Source organism: Puntigrus tetrazona, chromosome 2 (genome assembly GCF_018831695.1).
Source record: "Puntigrus tetrazona isolate hp1 chromosome 2, ASM1883169v1, whole genome shotgun sequence".
Classification (NCBI taxonomy): Eukaryota; Metazoa; Chordata; class Actinopteri; order Cypriniformes; family Cyprinidae; genus Puntigrus; species Puntigrus tetrazona.
In genome coordinates, this window is record NC_056700.1 from 14051709 (window position 1) to 14075443 (window position 23735).

Genomic DNA, 23735 nt, shown 5'->3' on the forward strand with positions numbered 1-23735 from the left:
GAAATACCCGGATTAGATATTTCTCAGGCACCACATCAGATAATGGGAAATATTCCAGCCATGTGACATTGGTAGGAATCATCTGTTGTACCTTCAGGAATATGAATAACCATTCCATGAAAGAAAAAATACAGTAAAATAAATTGATTAATAAAACGTCCGTTATTTTTGTTTTCTGCCAACTGCAACAGAACTACTCTCAGGCTAACCTAAAATGTGGTTTCGGTTTAGAAGATTTGGTATTTTTTATAAACTAATAAAATCTGAATACTATTGGCAGCGTGCTTTGTTTAGACACCACAAACAAACAAAAACAAACATTGATATAATTGAATTATGACAAAACAAAACAATAGATTATTTTTCGCTATAAAATGTTTTTCAGTCAAGTTATTCTATTTTTAAATATATATGCATGCATTTAAAAGTAAAGATACGACATTTTCAAAGGTTGTTTGGGATTAATTTTTTATTACCCACAATCCCCTGCATAACTCACTTTTTCGTAGCTTTTCACTTTCTAAACTTTGATGTACATCAGGTTAGGCTGTGTAACATGTGTATCTATAATGGAAAATATTTCAGGATGGCAAATTGTTCTACATTACATTATTACCGTGCAAGGTGTTTGTCGTATCTAGATATCAGCAGGTGGTTCAAGACCCAAGTCACGTGAGTGCTGAACGTTGCACTTGATTTTAAGTTTATTTCTGCATTATTTGCTCGTCATTCAGCATATTGCAAACGTACTATGTGAAAATGTCTCCATGAGTGGCTGTATTGACGCTAATATACTATAAAGTATATAAAAATGAAACCTTATAACAATTTTTATACGGTATTGCGCATGCGCAGCGTAATATCTGTTGTGATTCGTGTGAAGCATGTAACGTTAGCCTTTCACTGGTGGCAAAATATGCTTTTTAAGCAGTTGTGGCTTATTTCTTTCTGAAATAGAATAATTAGTGTAGAAAGTTATTATTAGCATTGCGGCGCTGCCCTTTCTCTAGTACATTTAATTTAATGAACTATTAATTACAGCAACTCTTCACCTTAAATTTAGCACGCAATATAATATAAAAACAAACAAAACTTGATTTATTCTCTTCACAGAGAACAATGAGGTTTATGGCAAGCCTGAGCAGAGAGAGGTTTTCAGAGGAAAGTATCAAGGTCAAGATATGAACGGGTAATGTTGCTTTGAATGTATTTCGGGTTGAACTAGTCTTCTCTAATACTGTATGTCATTTAAGCTGTAAAAATAATGTTGTGAAAACTATTCGGAAGTGAATAATCCTGTATTTGCCTCTGTTGCATTTTCCATAATAAACTGTGCTAAATAAAGTTAAATGGCATTTTTGAGGCTGTATAAATATCATTTTGGTTAATAATGGTTTCTAAATGACCAGCTAGTCTTGGTCATGAAATGCTGTTCTTTCCTTTATATAGTGACTCAGAGGAAGACGTTCTTGTGGATGACTGGATTACATCCAAACAAGTGAGTATATCCAGTAATAGATTTTCGGCTGCTGTCTTGCTCCTAGATCTCTGAATCTTTTCTTGAAGATCATGTGAAGTGATTGCATTCTCAGTGCACAGTATGATATGCTGATAAACAGCAGTAAATATCTGTTAAGATGCCAGGTCTCAGGTGATGGTGTCACATTCTGCCTCAGGATTGTGACAGGTGGTTTCTTCACAGGGCCAGCTGTCCTATTTTTTGCAGTTAATGGTATATTATCTGCTAAATGTGTCCTAAGGCACAAATACAAGGTGTTCTGCAGATAAAAGGACCTTACTACTAGAAATAGCTTTAACTGTGGCAGGTTTGAGGTCTCTTGAGGATTGACCAGATTTTGCGTTAGAGGAAACTATAAAGCCTTCACTTTGCTTTAATAACTGAGAAGACAAGCTGATCTGTTCAAGCTCTGGCTTATCATTGAAAGTAGAAGGTATACCAGTGCATCAATATTTATTTAGCACTTTTTGGGAGTTGAATCTCTTCATCTTTTTACTAGGCTTTGCAAATACCCTTTAGATTATTTACGAGCTGAGCATACTATTCAACAGATGTATGATTGATTTATTTAAAAATACCAATAAGCATTCATTTCAGGTTATTTTCATATCAGGCAACTGCAGTCAAACAAAAATCTTATATAATATTTAAAGATGTAAAATATTACCACAATATCGACTGGTAAACCAATGTAATGTAATATACATTAGTGTAGAAGGTGGATTGGTTCTTGTTCAAATGAATCGGTGTTGAAGGACTATATCAGCAAAGATCAATTCTCCAATGAATGACTCATTAAAGTGTTGGTTGAAAAGAGCTTAAATTGAAGGTGTATTCCTCAGGATCTATTGGACACATCAGATGAAGAGCTGAACGATGACCTTTTGTGTAGCGATGATGAGAACGAAACTATGAGGTAGGGTGAACTTTTCCTCTTTCTGTAGCAGCCTGGTCTATAGGTGAGCTGTTAGATAAAGGTTGATTTTTGATGCCCCCCAGATCCTTTGTTCCAAGTGAGCTCTACTTAGAGCAAACACCCCCAAAGCACATTGCACATAAAGGGAATGTTGTTTCAAAATGCCCATATCTTGCTATTTTTCTGTCTGGCAAATTTCCAAACTAGAATTACTTAGCTGTGCTCGTAGAATACTGATGTTCTGACATGGCCGATAATCTTAATACTACTTGAATGAGTAGATAGCAGTCATTTGTGGCTTGATCGTAACTGTTTAATTATAATTGCATTTTGATCACAATTCGACAGTATTTGCATTTTACAGATTGTTTCGTTTCAGATGTCACAGTGAAAGCATTCCTAAACCAAAACTGCAGGCGATTGCAAAGCCTTACCTTGTTTGTGAAACTCCACACCTTGCTGAAGACCAAGCCAGATGTCCTAAAGAAGATCTGGAGGTGGACCCTGGTGAAGTTTTAGACATCGAAATCAATGCTCCTTCTGGAGATGAATTTCAAGTGAGTTACCCCTTTATCTTTTTAGATAGCATTGGTTTTGTTGTTGTTTTTTCCGCTCCTTAAGCTTTCAGTGCATTGGAATTGGCTCCCTTGAGAGAGGGAGTGACAGGGAGGTGAAATTAGATCTATTATCACTCTCTAGCAGTTTATTTGTCTGTGTCCTGACAAAGTTAGTGCTGACAGCTTGTTTGGTGGAAGGTAATGCCCCCCTGTTGTCTCCATGGCAGAATTGAGCTCTGACCTTGAGGCCCGCATCCCTGTGGAAAAGAACTCTTTGTGTTGTAGGAGAGACTCCCCGCCAATTATCAGCCTCAGATAATGCATAGGCTTCTATCAAAGCGTAAACCAAATCTGATAACGCCTGTGTAGGTGAAAAGATTATTGACCCTTTAAAAGATATCTCTGTGACTTAAATATGGAGGACATAACTGATGCTCCTCTCTTGTTTTCCTGTCCACCAGAGAAAGAGATTATCCCTAATAATGGTGTGATATGTGTTGTGAAGACAATGTATCATTATTTCAAGGACGTCTAAGACATTGCTGAATAAAGGCTGGTCTTTCGTTGTTAGATAGAGACACAGCCTTTTCATAAGTGATTGAGAGCAATACAAACTGGGGTCAAATAAGCTGTCACTGGATAAGCCAGACTGAATAATTCAATACTCAATGCTATTGAATATGTTAATCAGATAAAGGGACAGCTTTATCCAGATGCCAGCTGATTAGATGATGGATCAATAAAGCCTGTTATGAAATGGCGCAATGTGTATTTAGCAGGAAGTTGCTGACTACAGTGACCATCAGCAGGCCGACATAAAGATGGTGTCCAGTTTACCCATGCAGGAGCCAAGAGAGGTATTGTGTTGTCTTGGTATTTTGGAAGAGGAGGTGCATTTATTGTAAGTAGGCCTAGTGTTTTTATAAAGTTGTTAATTTGCTGAGAAAAAAAAAAAATGTATGTACAGCACATGCTACTGTTTCAAAATTTGGGGCCAGTAGGATTTTTCTAATAAAATTTTATAAACCTACAAAAACCATGTGCAAAGAAACCAAAAATAACAACTTTATTTAATAATTTATCTGTCACTCTGACACCAAAATGGCCATTTACTTAAAACTGATCAAAAGTGAAATTGTTAAAAACCAGAGTTTCTAATAAATGATGCCTTATTAAACCTTCCTATTCATCAGGGAATCCTGAAAAAAAATATTGTGGTTTTCTTCACAAAAATATTCAGCAAAACTGTTTTAATATTGATGCAAATGTTTCTCTTAAAAAAAGTATATTAATGACTCTTTAAGGCTTATGTGTCATTAAAGAAATGACATACTAAAATATAAAATATTTTAGGATAGAAAACAATATATTAAAGTAATATTCACATAATTAATCTCTTTCAACACTGTTTGATTTCATCTTTAAAAAAATACTTTCTGCCTTTCTCTTTATTTCTTCCTTCCCTTTAAAGCTGGTACTTGTTTGGAGAAATGCCTGAAACTAGCTGTTATGAGCACTTCCAGTGTCTGTTTGCCTCTTTAAGATGAATCCCTTTATGTATTCCCCAATTGTAAGTTGCGTCTGCAAAATGATTAAATGTAATACAAATTTTATGAACACTACATTGGAGAGATGAATTCATATTCAGAATTGAAACTTGGTTCGCAAGTTCTTAACTGCCAGCCTCACCATTCAGTTCATATAGATGCTGATATCGTCAACTGCAGTTAATTAGATCTGTCTGTCACCTTTGATCTACCTCTCTATTTAATGGAAAGTGTCTTTTAGTCTAGAAAGTAAACACAAACGTCCGTCTCCAATACAGATGGTTTTGCATCTCTGTGCTCAGAGTGTTAGCTTCTGTTTGTGTCAGGAGCAGAGACACATGAGGGACAGAGGGCTTTTTTTTTAGTTCTAGAAGGGGTGGCGTTTGTGGGGGCTTGATTCCCATTGGCACTCTGGTCGCTTCTCACTTTTGATATGCAAGTTGACATAATTTTAGCTCTGGAGCCTATTCAGCAGTTTTTTTTTAATGCTTGGTCATGTGCTACCGTAGCTTTGCAGAGTAAGCTAATCCACAGGAAAATGATGTAGTTTACATGATGATATGTACAAACATATAAATGTTCAGGACTTGAATAGTATTTTTCTGTTTGTTAGCGTGCTTTGTTGGCCAAAACTGTATAAAACTCATTTGGGAAGTGATAAAAAGAAAATAGCCTTGACTACTTTGAAATGTAGGAAACAGCAATGAAACCACAGTTTTGTTAACACCCTTCGACTCTTGATCCAGCACCCACCATGCATTCTAAATTTCCAAGTATGAAAGCCTAAGGAGCAACCCGAGCAAAGCTCAATTGACATTTCAGTTTATGTTACAAATGTAATTTGCATTTTGTCAGAAGTTATGACCCTGTGCAGCACCCTATTTCCATTGAAAGGATGTGCTCCCTACCTACTGATTGGAGATGTCACCCGAAACCATTCTGTTACGCAGAGCAGTGAAATTGATTGTGACACATGGTGTGAAGGAAATAATTGCTGATTCATAGCCCGTTGAGAGGTAGACAGGTTAAAATGGAGAATTCGATATGATGCTTGATGTATAGATTGCACAACCACCATCACTGACCATTAGGGTGACGCTGGCTTAAGTTTTTAGTGCTGGTCTTCAGTTCTTCAGCAGTTTTGTCACAGTTTAAGGAAACGATTAAAAAGCTGATCTGTTGATCAGTTGAAGCACTTCGGGATATGCTTCGGGTTTTGTGGTTGTTTGAGAATAGTGCAGAGTGGAAGCAAAGGGAATTAAAACAGGGCTGCTTTGGTAAACGGGGATCTTCTGCTTTGGAAAAAAAAAAAGACCTTGGGGTTAATAGACAGACAAGAGTATGGGGGATTGATAGACACTCCATATTAACATAATCAACACACCACCAGCCCCTGCAGACCAGCACTCTGTGGGAATTTATACATTTATTAAACGTAAAATGCTTATCCTGCCAACTTTTAGAACGTATTAACTTTACTATCTACATGCAATTATGGATTTTTATGAGGAACTGCATGAACGTGAGCAGTATAGATTTCTGTAGATTTTTTTGTCATGTGAGTATTTGAGATTTTGAGTTTGCTCTACAAAATAATTTCAATTATCAAGGGTTATTGCTCCTCCTACTGGTGTTGATATTTGGATTATGCAAAACAACTTGGCAGTTTTCCACTTTGAGTCAATCATGCGAAATTAGCTTTGTGTTTTGCTTTGGACTTAGCATCTCTCTTGTGGCAAAAACATCTTTTGCATTGGCCGATTACTGTAAAGCCCAAAACCATATTTAATTAATGCAAAAGACAGCGGTTGTACGTCCTGATAGCGCGCGGTATTCTTGCGAACGCGTCCCTTTGATTGTTGAATTGATGATGAAGAGAAACCTCTCTGTCTTCCTCTTGACTCCATGATGAAGCTTTGCCGGTGCAGGATTGGCTGAAACTGCTCATTTAACATGTCTAGAACGAGTAGGGTGAGTGTAAATTATGCATAGCTTCACATTAGCATTATGTCATCTGCAAGAAGCTGAGTGGAGTTGCAGATGTCTTCATTCGCTCTAACATAAACTCCTCTGTAGTGTCTTGATGTCAAAGCATCTTACAACACTGCCTTTTAAGACTGCCTTATGAGTATTGCTATATTAACATCAAGCATGTTAAATGTTTATGTCATGTAAAATGTATACTAAATACATTTTTAAAACCAACATTAATTTTAATCATTTTTCTTTGATTTATAAAATGTTAAGTAATGGAAAATAATGTATAATAATGGATGACAAAATAATATTAGATACTTCTGTTTATTTTATTGGCTTTTTTTAATTAGCTCTTTCCTCTGAAACATTTGTATTTGACCATAAAAATGAGTCAAGTAGCTACTCAGACTGGAGGAAATTGTTCGGTTTTAAGTGTTAGTGCCCTCTCTTTGTTTATCCCTTTTTTCACATTTCTGTCTTTCTTCCCATGTTCCCCTCAGCCCCTGTCTCTTTCTATCCTGAAGTCACGCTAATCTGTGATCATGGCATTAATAGACACAGACAGGCGGAGGAGAGGTATCACGGCCCCTCCTTCCTCCCTCTGCAGCTCGAGTGGCAGCCCTATTGTCTGCTGGCGTCGTTGGAGTAAAGTGCCGAAATGCCCGGCTTTATTCAAATTATATCACATTTGATAAAGTCATCTCTCAGGGCAGAACATCATATAGTTCTGACCCTATTGTTACAGGTATACAGTATCATTAAATGTTGCTTTTAGATAATGTGATCAAACGTGGCCTTTTCGATCTTGTCGCACCCCTCAGGCAAGTACGATCCACCCACAGACCTAACCCTCCAGAGTCCTGAGTCGCAACCAAGCTCTCTCTTCTTCTGAGCCCCCACAACACTTTGAGTCAATCGGCCTCTTCCCAGAACCAGAGGAACCCTCTCTCGGCAAGGTCAGGCTCAGGCCTGCAGCCACTTTCTGCCTGAGGGCTTCGCAAATTTACTTTCATTTCATCAAGCTGTTATTGCTGTGAATGGAATAATGAGTTGATAAATATTGCCGTGGGTTTAGATTTTTGTTTAGATGTTTAGATTTACATTTATAGAATTTATTTTATTTATTTAGGAATTACATTTTTTGTTAATTAGTTTGTTTGTTCATTCATTCATTTATTTAAATACAATGTATGCTGGAACTTTTAGTTTAATAATAATAATAATAATAATAATAATAACAATAATAATAATAATAATAATAATAGTGTTGTTTATAATGATCTATTTCAGATATATAATTCCAAATATTTAAACAGTAATAATAATAATAACATTCATATTTAAGAATTTACATTATATTATTATTGTTGTTAATAATACAATTTCCAAAATTAAGTATACATTAATATGATGTATAATTAATAATAATAATAAAATGCAATGAATTTTATTGATATTAATAACAACAACTATAATTTTGTATTAATTTAGTAAACTTATTATTATGATAAATTACTATTATTATAATACTTAAAATTATTATTTGTTGTTAGTAATAATAATAATAATAATAATAATAGAATTTCAAAAACACAGACAAAAAATGTATTAGTTAATTTTTTTTATTTAATATAGTTTGTTTTCTTGTCTTTATAGTAAGTTAAGGTGTCTGTACAGAATTAAGTGTCAAATAGGTGTTATCCTTTTTATTGCAGTGCCCTTGATGTCTACACAAAGCCATTCCTGGCCTGCTGTGGATCCCTTGAGCATCCAAGGGAGTAGCAGCTGCTCGCTCAGTGTGTGTGTGTGTGTGTGTGTCTGCGTCTGCGTGTGTGTGTGTGTGCGCTCATAGACACGGCTGTGTGTATATGTTTTCTACTGCTATTAATCATGAGTGCCCTGGCTAAACACTGTTTGAGTTGAATCTGTAAACATTGATAGTAGTCCTTGTGCAACTGGAAAGGTTTGATATGGGCTTTAGGCACATGTTTATTTCATTTCAAGGGAGGAGGGGGACTTAATGCTCAATAGGATGTGAGGTCACGGGCTCGGTACATATGCCCCAGCATCAACATTTCTATTCAATCGAAGTCACATTTATTATTATACATCAAAATATCATTCCTAAATATCTTTCCCTTAAATTAGTTCTGCTTTACACATCAGAGGTCTAGAAATTAGTCTTTATCGTTTAACCTGATGGTGTTTGTGGCGTTTAGTTTTTTTTGTAGTAATCAATCAACTTGCCACTTTCAACAAAAATTGGCTGTTGCCACCTTTAAAATGCCTTCGTAAATCTGTATGTGCACGTTTGACATGATTACACGGGCAGATCACTCAGAAAAGGAGGAGAAAATTGTCAGTTTCTGGCCGCGGGGTCTGGGTCACCAAGCACACGTTTCTGTTCTTCACAAAATGTTTTCCAAGCCGGTTATGTTCATGTGCTCTGGATGCCCGTGATGTGGTGTGTATTTTTCCGCTCTCAAATGTGAATCTCAATTGAGTGCAGCACTTCAGAGAGCAGCTCAGCCTAAGCCAATCAGCAGTGTCGTTGAGCCAAGGCTTGGTATGATGCCGTTTAGAATGCAGGTGACAAAATGCCCCCCGGAAACTTCCATTTGCCAGTGGGCATCTGATTAATCACGATTATCATACCATTATCATACAATCACACACTAATCGTACATGCAGGGTCCCATCTGTGGCTGTGTGTGTGTGTGTATATATATATGTGTGTGTGTATGTGTGTGTGTGTGTACAGAATATTTTCTGTGAAGAAAGGTGTTTAAATATTAATCCTGTCTATCATTTTAAACTTCATTTTACAACTGCATTGAGTATTCCATTGAATTGAAATGGATGAATTGCCTCCAGTGAAAGATCTCATTAATTCCATTAATTGCGGCAGAGAATGGGTTGGCTGCTGTTTGTTTGCACTGGCTGAATGACAGCTCTGATAGTGAGTGAGGCAGATAAAAGCTCTTTGCTATGGATCAGTGGATTGCCCGCAAGTTTTTAATTCTGTGATGTCAGAAGTCGCTTAAATGGCTTTTTGTGAAAAGGAAAACATCAGACCGCTGCCTTGTTAAAAACGCATCACAAATAATTCGGGTCATTTGACTGATAGAGGCGCGCTTGAGAAAATGATGCACTTACTATTCTATTATATTATAATATTTAGGTGATTAATAAGTTACCTATCCTGCGATAAATTATGTAGACAACTCAGAAATTAATTTTAAGTGAATAATTTTGCCCTCGTTTGACCTTCTTCAGAAGTAGCCCTACAGCAGTTTTTAATTTAGAGTGCGCTGAATTTAAACATCCCTCTCATGACTTTCTGATTCCACAACAGCATCTCTCCAGGAAAGATGCCCAGTGGCGTGACCGTCTTCCTCCTCTGTTGGTGCAGTTTCAATGGCAATCCTAACACTGAGAGTGGAAGACAACAGGCAGAGCATGATTCTAATGAAACATCCTCCCATTGTCCTCTAAATCATCTCCGTTATTGAATGCGGTGCAATCCACACCTGGCTCCAACCCTGGAGAGCTTCGGCAGCGTCTATCTCTCCCTCTCCCTCCTGCTCCATCTCTCTCTCTCGCTCTCTGTAAATGCAGGATTAGCCATTGAAAGAGCATTCTTGGTTATCAAATTCATACAAACGGCTTTTGCTTTTGTGTAGTGCTTTTAATTAAATCCTACTGGGGGGCTGGAACTGACCTTTTGAGTGGAGAACTGATTAAGTGCACAATGGCCAGTTATTTCTGAACCACAGTCTGTTGCATAGAGCCACTGATTAACTTTCTGTTTAGGATGACTTGGCTTGAATCTCATTCACACACAGGCCAAGGAGAGGAGAGGAAAAAAAAAAGGAGTAATCAATTCTGGTTTAGAATGTAGATTAGGAGCGATAGCATCGGGTAATTAACAGGGGTAAGGGTGGCATTTCGTACGTGAAGTACAGTGAAAAAGGGCTTATTTGAGAACCGAGATGGATATTTAAGAGGATAAAGGTGAAATCGGGGTGGTTAGCTTTTCTTTGAATGGATTAGTAGATTGTTATCATGCGTGCCCCCCCCAAGTGCAATTATCGCAGATGTGCGTGATCATAATGGCCAGAGTGCCAGCAAAGTTTCTGCTTTCAAACACTTTGAAATCTTCTAATTTGCGTGAATAAGCAGACAATCATTGTATCATGGCGTTCCAAATGTAATTTTTATATCACGATTAATCACATCCATAGTAAATATGTTTACATAATGTGTGCATACTGAGTGTTTTTATTATGTGTATATATATAAATACACACACATGCATGTATTTTAAAAATATTTACATGTATTTACATGAATATATGTATATTTGTAGAATTTATATTATTTAGAAATATTTCATAAACCATATTTTTCTTGTGTATATATATATATATATATATATGTGTGTGTGTGTGTGTGTGTCGTAGATCATTCTTTTCTAATGTTATGTTCAAAAACCTTTTAACAACAGTATTGTGCTGCTTAATATTTTTGTGAAAGCCATGATTTTTTTAGGATTCTTAGATGAATATAAAGTTAAAAACAGCATTATTTTACATAGAAATCTTTTGTAACATTTATAAATGTTCCCCACCTAATTTAATGCATCCTTGCTGAATAAAATTATTAAGTACTGTACTGGATCAATTTTTATTTTGAAAAGTATACATATTCTGTTTATTTGTAGAATTTTAAAAGTATTATAATATCCTTTATTTTCCTTTATGTCCATTTGTTTTGAAAGATGATAAAATAAAATGTTCTAGTTAATAGAAAGTTACATATTACTATGTATTGTTTATTTGAGTGAAATGTGTTTTTTCTTGGTTCTCATTTGTTGGTGTTTATCTTGGTTAGGGTGAATCTAAGTTGCGAGACGGCCTCTCTCCTCAGCCCTCTGGGCATCATCTCACACACTCCTGCAGGGGACAGCCTGCCCCAGAGGAGACCCTCAGTGGACCCTCCCGCAGTCGTGGTGAGAGCACATATCCCAACTGCATACAGTGCTCCAGACGGTTGAGCAAACAACGCTGCAAACACATCCGGTCTCAGAAGGTGTATGCTTAGATGCATACGCCCTTTTTTTCGAACCGAACCATCTGTTACCGTGCTAATCTACAGTTCATACCTTGTAACCTAAATACATACGCTACTGTTCAAAAGTTTTAGTCTTTTTATTATTTTTATTTAGCAAGGACATATAAAAGGTGACAAAATGACATTTGTAAGATTTCTATTTCAAATAAGTGTAAGCAGCAGAACTGTCATCATTGACAATAATAAGAAATGTTTTTGTTATGACACTGGAGACTGAAAATTCAGCTTTGCCATCACAGATATAAATTAAAATTAAAATATTATAAGTATAAATAGAAAATAGAAAAAAATCAATAATATAAATATATTAATACATCAAAACATATTCCAAATGAAAACAGCTGTTTAAAATTTGACAATACATTTTTGATTAAATAAATGCATTGGTAGTGAGCATAAGAGGCTCTCAATGTGCATTAGATACATGACCGTACAGTGTTTTGATTTATACAGAAATGGCCGTTTGCCTTTTTGACCTTTGCTCTATTCTCAGCACCTGCTGTATGCAGTCAGACACCCAAGGTGCAAACAGAAGTAGAGATGTCACATTAGATCAACGGAAATATGGCAATATGGCACCCCCATGTTCACTTCCTCTCTTTTTTTGTCTTTGTTTCACCCCTCCTTCAAAGAGCCAGTGTTCCCAGGACAGCATATGTTTGATCAACAACACTCTGCTTCAGTCTTGGACACTAATCCGCTCCTCTCTGGACCTACTCCCATGGGCTCCATTCAGCCTCCAGGAAATGAGAGTGACCCCTGGAGGCCCAGTCTAGCTTTGCAGGGGCCCTCGGATCTGTCAAAGCCTGGGACTCCCCACCGTGGGCAAAAACCTCTCCAGAAACATCCATCAGCTCAGTCTGGCTGCTCCTTTACTGCTCCCTCTGGACCACAGGCACAGGTGATTTTCAAGGACATAGCATAATGGCTACTCCTGTCCATTGTCATTTGATTAGTTAATGTGTGCTTTATGAAGGCTTGTTAACCTCTTCTGATGCTCAAGGAATTTCGCTTTCATAAATACTCTTCATATCCCTTACCTTATCTTTAAGTTTGTGTACGTTGCAAAGTTAAGTAACAAGTGGCTTTTTGACCCGTTTATAAGTTATTTTATTCGTTGAACCTGTAGCCAAGTGATTCACATTGCTTTTACTTATTATACGCTGTTGCACGTATGGACAGCATTAGTTTAAATCTGTTTTTGAAACGAAAATAAAAAAATGTCTACTCTAAATACGTCAATACACTTCATTGTTGTAGTCGGATGCATTATAGTAGGCCTGTTTGTTCTCATGGACAGATGGACCCACAGGCTACGCTGCCCTCTAGTGTTTAAAGGCAGTTTTGGGCAATTACCAGTTTGGTTTCAGTAGGCTGATCTGAATTACTTCACCATCAAGGTCATTAGATTTTTTTTTTAATGGATCTATAAACACACTTCAAATGTAATGTGAGTATTTTATATCTTTTTTATTTATATTTACATATTTATACACAACTGAGTTGTGGAGGTGACCTTGTTTATGTGATATTTTCTTTTCCTAGCACGAATTGCTTTATTTATTAAGCATAGTGCCCTTTGACTTAGACTGTTCCTCTGCCTGTCAATCAAAAAAAAAATCACTGGCTGCCAGCTCTTTACAGGCCCCCTTCTGATTGCCCACATCACCAAACACAGAGCAAATCACAGTGTTCATCTGCCTTCACAGTGGCAGGGAATTACATTGGTTAAGCTGCAACCCTTTTAGTTTAGTGTTTATTTAGACGTTTTTTATTTATTTTTTTCGTTTTCTGAATGAAATATCAAGAATATCTATCCATCTTATATGCTGATTTAGTGTTCAAGATGCATTTCTTATTAATTATCAATGTTGTAAACAGCTGTGCCGTCTTTGTATCTTTGTGGAATCCACAAGACATTTTTTCTGGATATTTTTAATAAATAGAAAGTTTAAAAGAACATAATTTATTTGAACTATAAATCTTTCTAGATTTTTACCGCCACTTAACCTCAAACTGGTGGAATGGTGTAAATATCCTCTTTTCATTGCTTCACTTAGTGTTTTACTGCATGTAAAATAATGTAACTTTATGTAACTTTGTCTAATCCAACAAGCCTCAGTAGCCTCTTAGCATGGCTGATCTCTTATTACCGACGGCAGCACATATCCATTTCTAATAACAGCCTCCATCCCACTCAGAAACCTGCTGTGCTGGTAAGAGCTGTTGCCAGGATGGTGCAGAGTGCCAAGCCAATGGCTGTTGCCAGGGGGATGCCCATTGCTGCAAGGCAGCCAGCAAGTGCCAAGTCGAAGTTATCTGCCAAAACTCCACCCGCGCCAGGGATGGTGGGAAGAAATGTGGGTCAGAAGGTCAAGGTGCAGCCCCAAACTCCTCCAGCTGCTCAAAAACTTCCTGCAAAGCTGCTGAACATGACAAACAACAAAGAGGTCAGTATGATGCCTGTGACAATCACAACTTTATTAAATCAAAAACCTTTATTTTAGCATGCGATGTACTGCTTAGCATCATTTTACAGTTTTTCGGTCAATACGTTTGAAGGCATTGTAGCGTCTCTCTCTCTCTCTCATTTTCTCTGGACTTTGATATGAAAGTGCGTGGTAATAGAGCCTTTCACCCCATGCTCAAGGTCAGGCAGTCTGTGTGAAAGCTGTTCATTAGACCAATTATTACCTCTAACAATGCAGTCAGAAGGAAATCAATAGCCACTGTCAGGGCTGTTTCAAAGCCTAGCTCTGAAAATCAATCGGTCCGGCTTCTATCTGCATTATCCTCCTTTAGTCATGTTCAGACAACAAACATTTGCCGATATCAGCAAGGATTTTTGTATTTAAAAAAAAGCTTTAATTATACTTAGCAGAATATCTGCGCCTTAAGCAGTAATAGAACACAGTGATTTTTTTTTAATGAAGTGCTCATTATAAAACAAATTATGTACTAATAAAGGCCAAGCTTGCTGTGATTATACCAATGAATTGTGTATTATCAGTTTTGTTATCCTCAGTGTGAGGAGGAGGAGGTGTTCTACATGGAGAAACTGCAGGAGCAGATGCGACTGAGGGAGCAGGTTATCAAACAGAAGGAACTGATGAGATCTAGACGGGCCGCAAACAAGAAGCATCTGCGGCAGGAGCGCTTCCAAACTGATAGTTCCACCGGAAACTGGAACAACAACCTAAATCAACAGAAACAGCCGTGTGTCTTGGGTTCTTGCCCTCGGAAGGTTACGCACCAGCAGCCTTTCCATAATCCCCCTCACTCTCTCGTACTGGAGCGCCTTCCAGAAATCCAGCCCCTGCTTTCACAGCAGCACCAGGACCAGGTTGTAATGCCCCCACTTCAGCCACCATGGCAACAAGCTCTACCGACACGAGGGAATCCATCAGGCCGCGCTGCAGAGCTGCAGCATAATCAGCCTCATCAGAGGGGCACAGACAGGGTGGTGTTGGAGGGAACGGAGCAAGTCCCAGATCAGATGAACCAACAGTACAGGGTTGATGAAGTCTGGCGAGGACTCAAGAAGAAGTGTGAAACGAGAACTTTTGACGGGCCTGTTCCCACCAAAATTAGAGTGGTCAAACAACTCAGCCCAGTTGTAAGTACTGTTCCTTACCATGAATACCAGCTGTGATTGTTACTTGGGATTTAATTAATCAAAATCTCTAGCAACAAAACATTTGATTTGAGATTTACAGATATTTGCTTTATTGTTGGCTGTTACAAAGTTTTTCTGTTTAATTTTCCAAAAGCTGATTTTTTTAGTTTTGTTTCTGCCCTAGTGTTAGTGACACAATAGTAACTGAATGGTAACAATTTACAATAATAAGGTTCCAAACAATAAATGGCTGTATTTTTATGAACTAACGTTGTCTTAAATTAATAATGTAATGTTATGTGTTGTTAGTTCATGTTAGTTAATACATTAACTAATCTTAGTGAATTTTTACCAACTAAATAAAATAATACTAATATACAATATGCATTATAAATGTTATTTTAATATTAATATTAATCATATAATATTATTGTTATTATTATTCAAGCATTAATAATTCAATTTCTTGTAATACCATTATTATTGCTGTTACTAATGTATTATTATTATTATTATTATAAAGTGTTCATAATTTATTTTATTAATATAATTATTATTTAGCTATTGCTATGTGTCAAGGATTTCTGTAAAATGTAACAATTAACATTGGGGTGATTTAATGAAATAAATAATTTTACTGAATCAATATATAAAATGTAAAATAAAATATAATATATCATATCCTCCTCTTGCATTGGTCAGCCGAACAATAGATTGATCACTATTATTTTTAAATCTAGTTTATGATGTTGTTCACGATGATCTCTGGCGTATTTTTATATCTATAACATATTGCCAATTGGTGCTGCACAATATAGATTGCATGTACAGTACATACATTATTGCATTTAAGTCAGAGCAACATGTACATGATTAGATATCGAGGTCAAAGATTTCCTGTCTATGATTTTCTTTTTCAAATCAAGCCCCCATATATGAATTCCACCTTCCCCATGCAACATCACAGAACATTCTCCTTTCATCTCTGTCTTTCCAGTGTAGCCGCCCTTTCTCTCCCTTCTTTCCTCTCCATAACCTGTCCTTAGATGAGAGGCACACGAGCTTTGTGGGCCGATGAAGATAACAGGGTGTCAGTCTTAATAGAGGTTGTGGTGGTGGCGGGGGGTGTCTTTATGGAGAAATGTCTGCAGACAGCCGAATCGATGAGGTTGCATTTGACAGAGTGGTGCGGGCCTGCTGAAAGACAGATCAGCAAGATGCTACCCAGGGACATTGTTCCGCTGTCAGTCTCATCCGCACTGACAATGTTATCTCTCTCCCTCTCTCAAGTATCAAGTATCTTTCAGGTGTTCAGAATTGGATGTCACCCCCTGAAGACGTGCAATTAATCTTTGGTGTGTATTCGCAGGCAAAAATGTGTGTGTGTGTGTGGGCACGTTGTCTTAATACCTGTAAATAGAGAGTTGCTAGTATGGCGGATTTGGATTGAAGAGCTTAGCCACAGATAAGGGAAATTAATTTTTCATCAGGAATAATAGCAGGCGTGCCAACAGGGAACACAAAGCAGGAGTGAGGGCGAGCGGGGAATTTGTCAAGTGTTGTCACCCCAGGATAATACTGCTTAGTGTGTGATTGGTGTAATGGAGGGCTGTGATTTCTATGGAGGGGGGATTAATCACTTTACACTGTGCTGAGAGCAGCAGAATACAGATAGAACTGTTTCACTGCATCAGATCGTGCTGCTTTGATTTGGGATGTCCTTGGGACATGTTTACAGCATAATACGGACTAAAGACGCATTCACACTCGATGCATAAAAACGGGTGTATGCAGAGCAGTAAACCAAATTGTGTTTGAACAGCCGTGCTTGGATAACTACTAAATGCCTCGACTTCCCACGCAAAGCAGCTAAATTCATGTAAAGTGAAGATTTTGAATAGACGCTTTGCATTTGTATGGGTTCACACTTGGTACAGACGTTATTGCAGGTTTCGGTTTATATGCAGCCGTTGCAGCCCCACACCATTTGGTGGTGCTAACATACTTAGACTTTTTTGTATTCTAATTGGTCGAACTCAGGGGTAGTCCAGTCCTGGAGAGCCCCAGTCCTGCAAAGTTCAGCTTCAACCCTAATCAAAAAACACATAAACAAGCTAATCAATGTCTTCGGGATTATTAAGGTTACAAGCAGGTGAGATTTTTTGTAGCTAAACTCTCTCCAGGACAGAAACTTGCCTACTCCTGGTCTAACTCATAAACTGCTGTTGTGTAGAGTAGAGTAGAGCAGAGTATTTTCTGAAGGATCATGTAACATCAAAGACTGGAGCATTGATAATAAAAATTCTGCTTTGCCATCACAGAAATAAATGATATTAAAATATATTAAAATTCACAATATTACTGCTTTTCAAAAAGAATAGTCTTTCGAAAGCACACATAATGTTGCTCACTAGAGACTATTGAATGGTAATGGACGTACAGATAAGTTTTTATAATCAAATTATGAGATACAGATTAAGTAGTCAAATTAATCACATATATCAGTATTCTAAAATATTTGCCCCTCCCCCAAATAAACAACTTCAAAAATATTATAATATGCTCTCAAGATCTTTCTTTTGCACTCTATCTGTTTTTAAATGTGTATGTTGTAAACAGCTCTTGGCACCTTCTGCATCCGCTGCTCTCGGTAGGTGTTGTTTGGCAGTAGTAGTAGCTGACTGTGCCCTAACAAAAACTTAAATGTGTAACTTCACTTGAAGCTTGAATTATTAGCGTTTTTATTGTATTTTTGTTTACCGTTAAATAATAAATAATCGCATCGTGTTGACAGCTCTAATCCTAATGCATACAGCACAGACTGTCCCATAGGCCATGTGGAAAGAAATCAATTATGTTCAGGTCTGTTCTCCTGCAGGAAATGTTGTGCTGTTGTCTAACATCATAACATAGTCTGTGGGAGTGCCATTGTTGTACATCACTGTAGGCCAGTTGTTTTGACTGTAGGCCTGGGGATGCCCACTGCTTTCACAGCAGTGTATTGGTCAGGTGTGACATTGAGCCCCAGCCAGCCGAGAGAGGTGCAGAAGTTGAAGCAGAGCGAGTCACAGGGACTCCTGATTTGTTTATGCTCATTAAGCTCTGAGGTGGGAGGTGGGACAATCTCGGCAGGACAACAGGAAGGTAGATGCGGCATGGGAAGGTCAGGAAGACACATGGAAGTGGTCTAAAAATACAACGAGAGCTCAAGTCCACCCTTAGACCAGCATGCCACCATTGCGGATGGAAAATAACTTAATAAGAGTGAAAAAGATTAATATTGAAGTAAATGGTTTACCTAAAAATAAACATTTTGACATAATTTATTCACCCTAATTTTGCTCCAAACCTTGTTAATTGACTTTTTTCACTAATGAGTCAAGACTTAGGTTTTTACAGTTTCTTTCCCTTTTTTCATCATTCTTTTGTTTGTTTGTTTTTGCTACAGAGTGTGAATTGTGATCTCGCACCACAGATGAGCGAAGAGATTAACGCAGTGACTAAAGCAAAGCCCAGAGTTGTCACCTTCAGAATGCCTGATTCATCACCACCTTCATTTCTGCAACACAGTCTCAAGTTAAACTGTCCCAAACAGGGAAGAGAATCTGATCCAAACCAGCCCCAGGATGAGGTAATTGTGTCTCTGTCCTTATCATGTAGTGAATGTGGGCGAACGCTCCACTGTATTCTTTAATCCTTGGAATTTATCGTCCATATTACTGTTCAGTATGCCTATTTAACTTGTCAATTGCATTAAAACTTCACATCAACTACATTTCAGTGATATTTAATGGAAGATCGTGAGAGAAATCTGTTTGGAGAACTGTTCTTTTGATATCGTTATTGAAATTACTGCGTGTTGCAGAACGAGAGGTAAATGCGACTGCATCTTTGGTCTGGGTAGATGCCATATTTAGCTAGATGGCATTCAAGTGTTTTTTTGGATTGTGTTGATGGATTATACTGTTGTAACCAAATGTTCAGTTAACGAATACTTAAAAGCTTGAGACAGATGCTAAAACTTCGATGCTATAAATTTGAACCTGGTCCGAATTAGTTTTATGACGGAAAAACCGGTATGTAAACGTGATCGACGCAACGTGAGGTATTTGTTTTTCAATGTGTGAAAATTTTTGACAAGAATTTTGGACTTTAAGGTCTATAAGAGCTATTGACCAGACTATATGTCCGTCCTTTACAGCCTTGCTTCCATCAGTGCACAACCAAATATGGCGTCTACCCTCACAAAGGTCTATTCTTTTGTTAGTCAATAGAGTCAGAAAACATTGCGGCATCTCGTCCATATTGAAACATCAGCAGACGCCAGAAGGGCAAACTAAATTGGTCATCTCGGCGTGCGCCTGGCGCTCGCTGCAGGTTGTTGTTCAGGGGCGAGGTATAGTCGGAGAGGGCCAGATGGGCAGTGCCCACTTGGTGCCAGGCAAACAGACGAGCAGTAGAGCGGGAAGAGGGGGGAGAGAATGGGTAAGGCTGCAGACCTGGTGTCAGTTGAAGGGCTTTCTTCATCAACCGCTGGGGTCCATCTGAAAAACCTGCTGATGTCAGTAAGACCCATTCAGGTAGGTCAAATCCCCGCTCCCCTCCCAGCTCCACCACTCACTGTCAGGCCCGTCTACTCACCCTGGAAAGCTGATACGATCAGTTCAATTTACTGTGAAACAGCTTAACCCCTTTGTGAAAGTTAGTGCGGTTAATGACACGCTGTCCCGGTGCAGACGTTTGAAATAAAACAAGCAGGCAGTTTCATGAGTTTGGCACTGCATTCTCCTGCCTTTGGTGTTTGTCTCCTTGGAAACATCTTCGATTTCTCATCGTTTGAAGTATCTTCTAAAATGGTTCTGGAGGTGTCATGTAAAGTACAGTACAGCTGCTGGATATAAACGCTCTTCTATCTCTGCCTGAGTTTATGCTATTTGGTTCAGTTTGTTAACATTATGGCAGCGTGACGGCCACTATGTATAATTTTTGACAGAAATCAAAAATAAAATTGAGGCTGTGAGGGAATACAAGTACAGTGTGTTTTATGGATCAGTAGTGGTTTAGTAACATATTAGGGTTTTAGTTAAGAGTTTTTAGCAGCCGTAATGTCATGATCTTTCAGGAATCATTGTGATTTGCTAATTTGCCTTTCAGGAAAATGCTCTTTTTTTAGTGTTCCTGTAAATGTTATAACCTGTTATACATTGTCTTCGGGATTATATCATGAATAGAAAACCTTTATTTAGAATAGGAGATGTTTTTTTATATTGTGTGTGTGTGTGTGTGTGTGTGTGTGTGTGTGTGTGTGTGTGCGCGCGTGCATAGATATAATATAGATGCAAAAGGCTCAAATTGCCATCTGTGATTTTCTTCTAAAATTAGCATTTTCTCTATTTATTTATTTATTTCTCCATTTAAACATCAGTATACATTATACAATAGTGATATAATATAAAAAGAAACAAATATTTTACAATATTATAAATCAAATAAAATGACTGTTGATTAATAAACAAATCAATGATAATTATTAAAGTTTTCATGCGAGAAAGCTACATGAAGTTACAGCAACGCAGAAAACATAAGGAAAGACAGGTGAGGAAAGAAAAGTACTTTAAGAGGTGATAAATGTGGCCTAATGTTAAACAGAGAGACACAGAAATACTATCTGAGAGAAACCATAATACATTTTTAGAAAGGAAGTTAATCACATTTGACCTAACAGCATGTGGCATCCTCTCTTAGCTTTCATTATTGACAACTGCTTTATCTGTTTTGAGAGCATTTTTGGCATTGATATGTAATTACTTGTAATGCACAAGCCTCTCAGATGGCTGAGCAGGATGTATGAAGCTCTGAGGATGAAGTATTTCCCCATAGTTCCCCATCCTGACTGCAGCCAATCACCTGCTGTTGCCTGGTCTGTTGATGTGCCTGTCTGCACAGTATGACTCTATCCCTGGTGTGCGCGGATCTAAAGGCTTGACGGGGTTGAGAGGCGTTCGGCTGTCATGTTGTGCATTACTGCACAGAGAGTGAGAGGTGATTGTTCACTCGCTGACACTGAGGCATCATAGCATTGCCTTGAGCAACGCTTGCGCGGCAGTCATCTGAATCACAGCTTTTTTATGTGTTTTGCTCAGTGCGTGTGAGTGGGTGTGTTTTCTTTCTTCCAGATTAAACAATTTAGCCCTTTTTCCTGTGCCTGTCAATGTGCATCATATTTGGTTAGCTGATATACTAATTGGCTAACGTAGTAACAGTGACGTAATAACAAAAAAAATGATAATGAAATTAGTTCAGAAGAAAAATAAAAATCACTTTTTATCGTAGTGTGATTATTGCATAAAATGTTAATCCTATTAGTACTCGTATTTATGTATTTAACGCTCTTTTCTCTTGTCTCATCATTTTGTGAGGGGAATAGTCTTGGTGAGATATTAAGGCATATATCTTTCATATCTGAAGAAGTACTTCCCACGACTGTGCAAGGTTGTTTTATAAGGTCCACTAGAGGGCAGCCTTTGTCGACTTGTTGAGCTGTAGGTAAAGCTGAATTATATAAAGGTCAAGAAGGAAAATCTGATAGGCTTTAAGTTTTATGGATCTGGATGTTTGGTGGATTACTGTAAAACCTTCTTTTAGAACTTAATCTAAATTCAGTGACTTTCTCTCCAAACAAAAGGTAATAAGTAATACAAATTAAATTATCGTGCATATACAATATGTGGCATAATTCATATACAGATTTTAGCCATTTCTTTTTACAAAATATACACTACAGTTTAGAAATTTGGGGTTACTAAGTTTATGTATTTTTTTATGTCTGATTAAAAATTACGTAAAACTGTAACATTGTGAAAATATTATAGTTTTAAATAACTTTAATACATTTTATTTTATATTAATCATATATGAATTTAAAAAATATATTGATTTGTTCCTGGGATGGCATGATCAAATCATTTTTATTTGCTGATTGGCGTTCAAGTAATATTTCTTCATATTATCAGTGTTGAAGAGACTTGTTCTGATCATTTAAATTTTTTTGTGCAAATTTAGTTTGTGCAAATATTTATTTAATGAATAGAAATGAGATATTTAGGATTAACAGCATTAGCATTAATTTGAAACAGAAATATTTTGTGACCTTGTAAATGTCTTCGCTGTCACTTTTAATCCGTTTAACGCGTCCTTGAAAAATAAAAGTATTCATTTCTTAATGAAAAAAAAAATATTTTCTAAGCTTTTAAATACATTAATTCTCTTTTGTTTTGGGTTTCGGAGGAGCCTGCGTTTTCAGCATTTATTGATTGCAGATTCATTCAGCAACATCCGTGGTGACAGGATGGGATCTGCACCAAAGTCGTTTCCAAGTATTTGCTAAACGTTAGGATCTATACCACCCACAGCGGCCTGCGGTGACCAAACAGATACCTGGAATGTTAAAGCAAGCGGTTATTACATGCAACATTGCTTCTCAGTGGCCTCTAATGAGCTGGCGGTTTTATGATGTCACAAGCATTACAAAAACACCGCTGACCCTGACAGGCAGCAGGCCCACTGTCACCCTATAAAAATGGACCGAGAATGCTACTGGAACGTGATAATGGGCGCCAGCCCGACGTTATTACTTTTTAATGAGTGTCCCTCAGGGGTCATACCTTTTGATCTGACCTTTATAACCTTCTTTTGACACAGGTGGCTGTCAGGGGAAACCAGCACAGCGCTTTCATGTAAGTAGACGCCATAGTTTCCCAGCATGTTCCTGTTTCATTCATATTTGTGTTACTGGGTACCATATACCACGATGCTTAAGCCCTCTTTTTTCCCCTTTTTGTGTCGGCTGTTACAGACCCTTCCGTTCCGGCCTGAGAACAGAGCCTGTTACTGCTCAGACCCATGTCAACTTCATAGTAAGACTGAACCGCTGAACCTCTTGGAAAGCGAGCCAACAAACCAAGTAGAAAATTTTCAGTGTTCTCACAGGTTTGGCAACGTTTTTGTTGTGACGCAATATTTGCCTTTTTTGTGATTGTTGAAGACAGTGGTTTGGCATTTTGCTCCTTGGTTTCCATTAAATACCTACACTGCTTGCATGTTCCTGCGTGGCTGTTCGAGTTATTTAGCAAGAAACCCTTTAATTTGTTTGCTCTTTGATATATTTATGCTTTGAGTCACTTTTATACTAGCTACTTTTACTGATTTATTACCCCTTATAAATGTTTTAGTTGTTTTTTTGTCTCTGTGGAATGTGCAGATAAAATTACTAAAATTATTAAAAACAAAGGTGGTATCATGACGACGAATTATAGTTGACTATTACAGCTGCCAGTAATGTTTAATAAGTATTAAAGGTGTTGTTCACCCAAAATTAAAAGTGTGAACATTTTGAGCGAAAATTTCTCATCCTCAAGTTGTTACAAACCTGCATTGATTACTCGGTTCTGCTGAATACGATATATAAGAT

The 23735-nt window shown here is 37.5% G+C and overlaps 1 protein-coding gene across 1 annotated transcript; it reads left to right on the plus strand.

Annotated features, from left to right (window-relative positions):
- Nucleotides 1-44: 44 nt before the first annotated feature.
- Nucleotides 45-23735, plus strand: rbm33b (RNA binding motif protein 33b). The gene is made up of 13 exons (XM_043224053.1): nucleotides 45-71; nucleotides 1114-1189; nucleotides 1450-1498; nucleotides 2362-2435; nucleotides 2815-2992; nucleotides 3769-3849; nucleotides 11410-11527; nucleotides 12282-12550; nucleotides 13851-14099; nucleotides 14660-15265; nucleotides 18714-18896; nucleotides 22967-23001; nucleotides 23121-23735. Exons 2-13 carry the CDS (start codon nucleotides 1182-1184, stop codon nucleotides 23197-23199), a joined length of 1929 nt encoding a protein of 642 aa, XP_043079988.1. The 5' UTR covers nucleotides 45-71; nucleotides 1114-1181; the 3' UTR covers nucleotides 23200-23735.

Bases quoted from the DNA above. Each gene is read 5' to 3' on its own strand.
- rbm33b (XM_043224053.1), top strand. The intron at 3,850-11,409 runs GTATTGTGTTGT...TATCTTGGTTAG, and splicing joins CCATGCAGGAGCCAAGAGAG to GGTGAATCTAAGTTGCGAGA. The intron at 14,100-14,659 runs GTCAGTATGATG...GTGTATTATCAG, and splicing joins ACATGACAAACAACAAAGAG to TTTTGTTATCCTCAGTGTGA.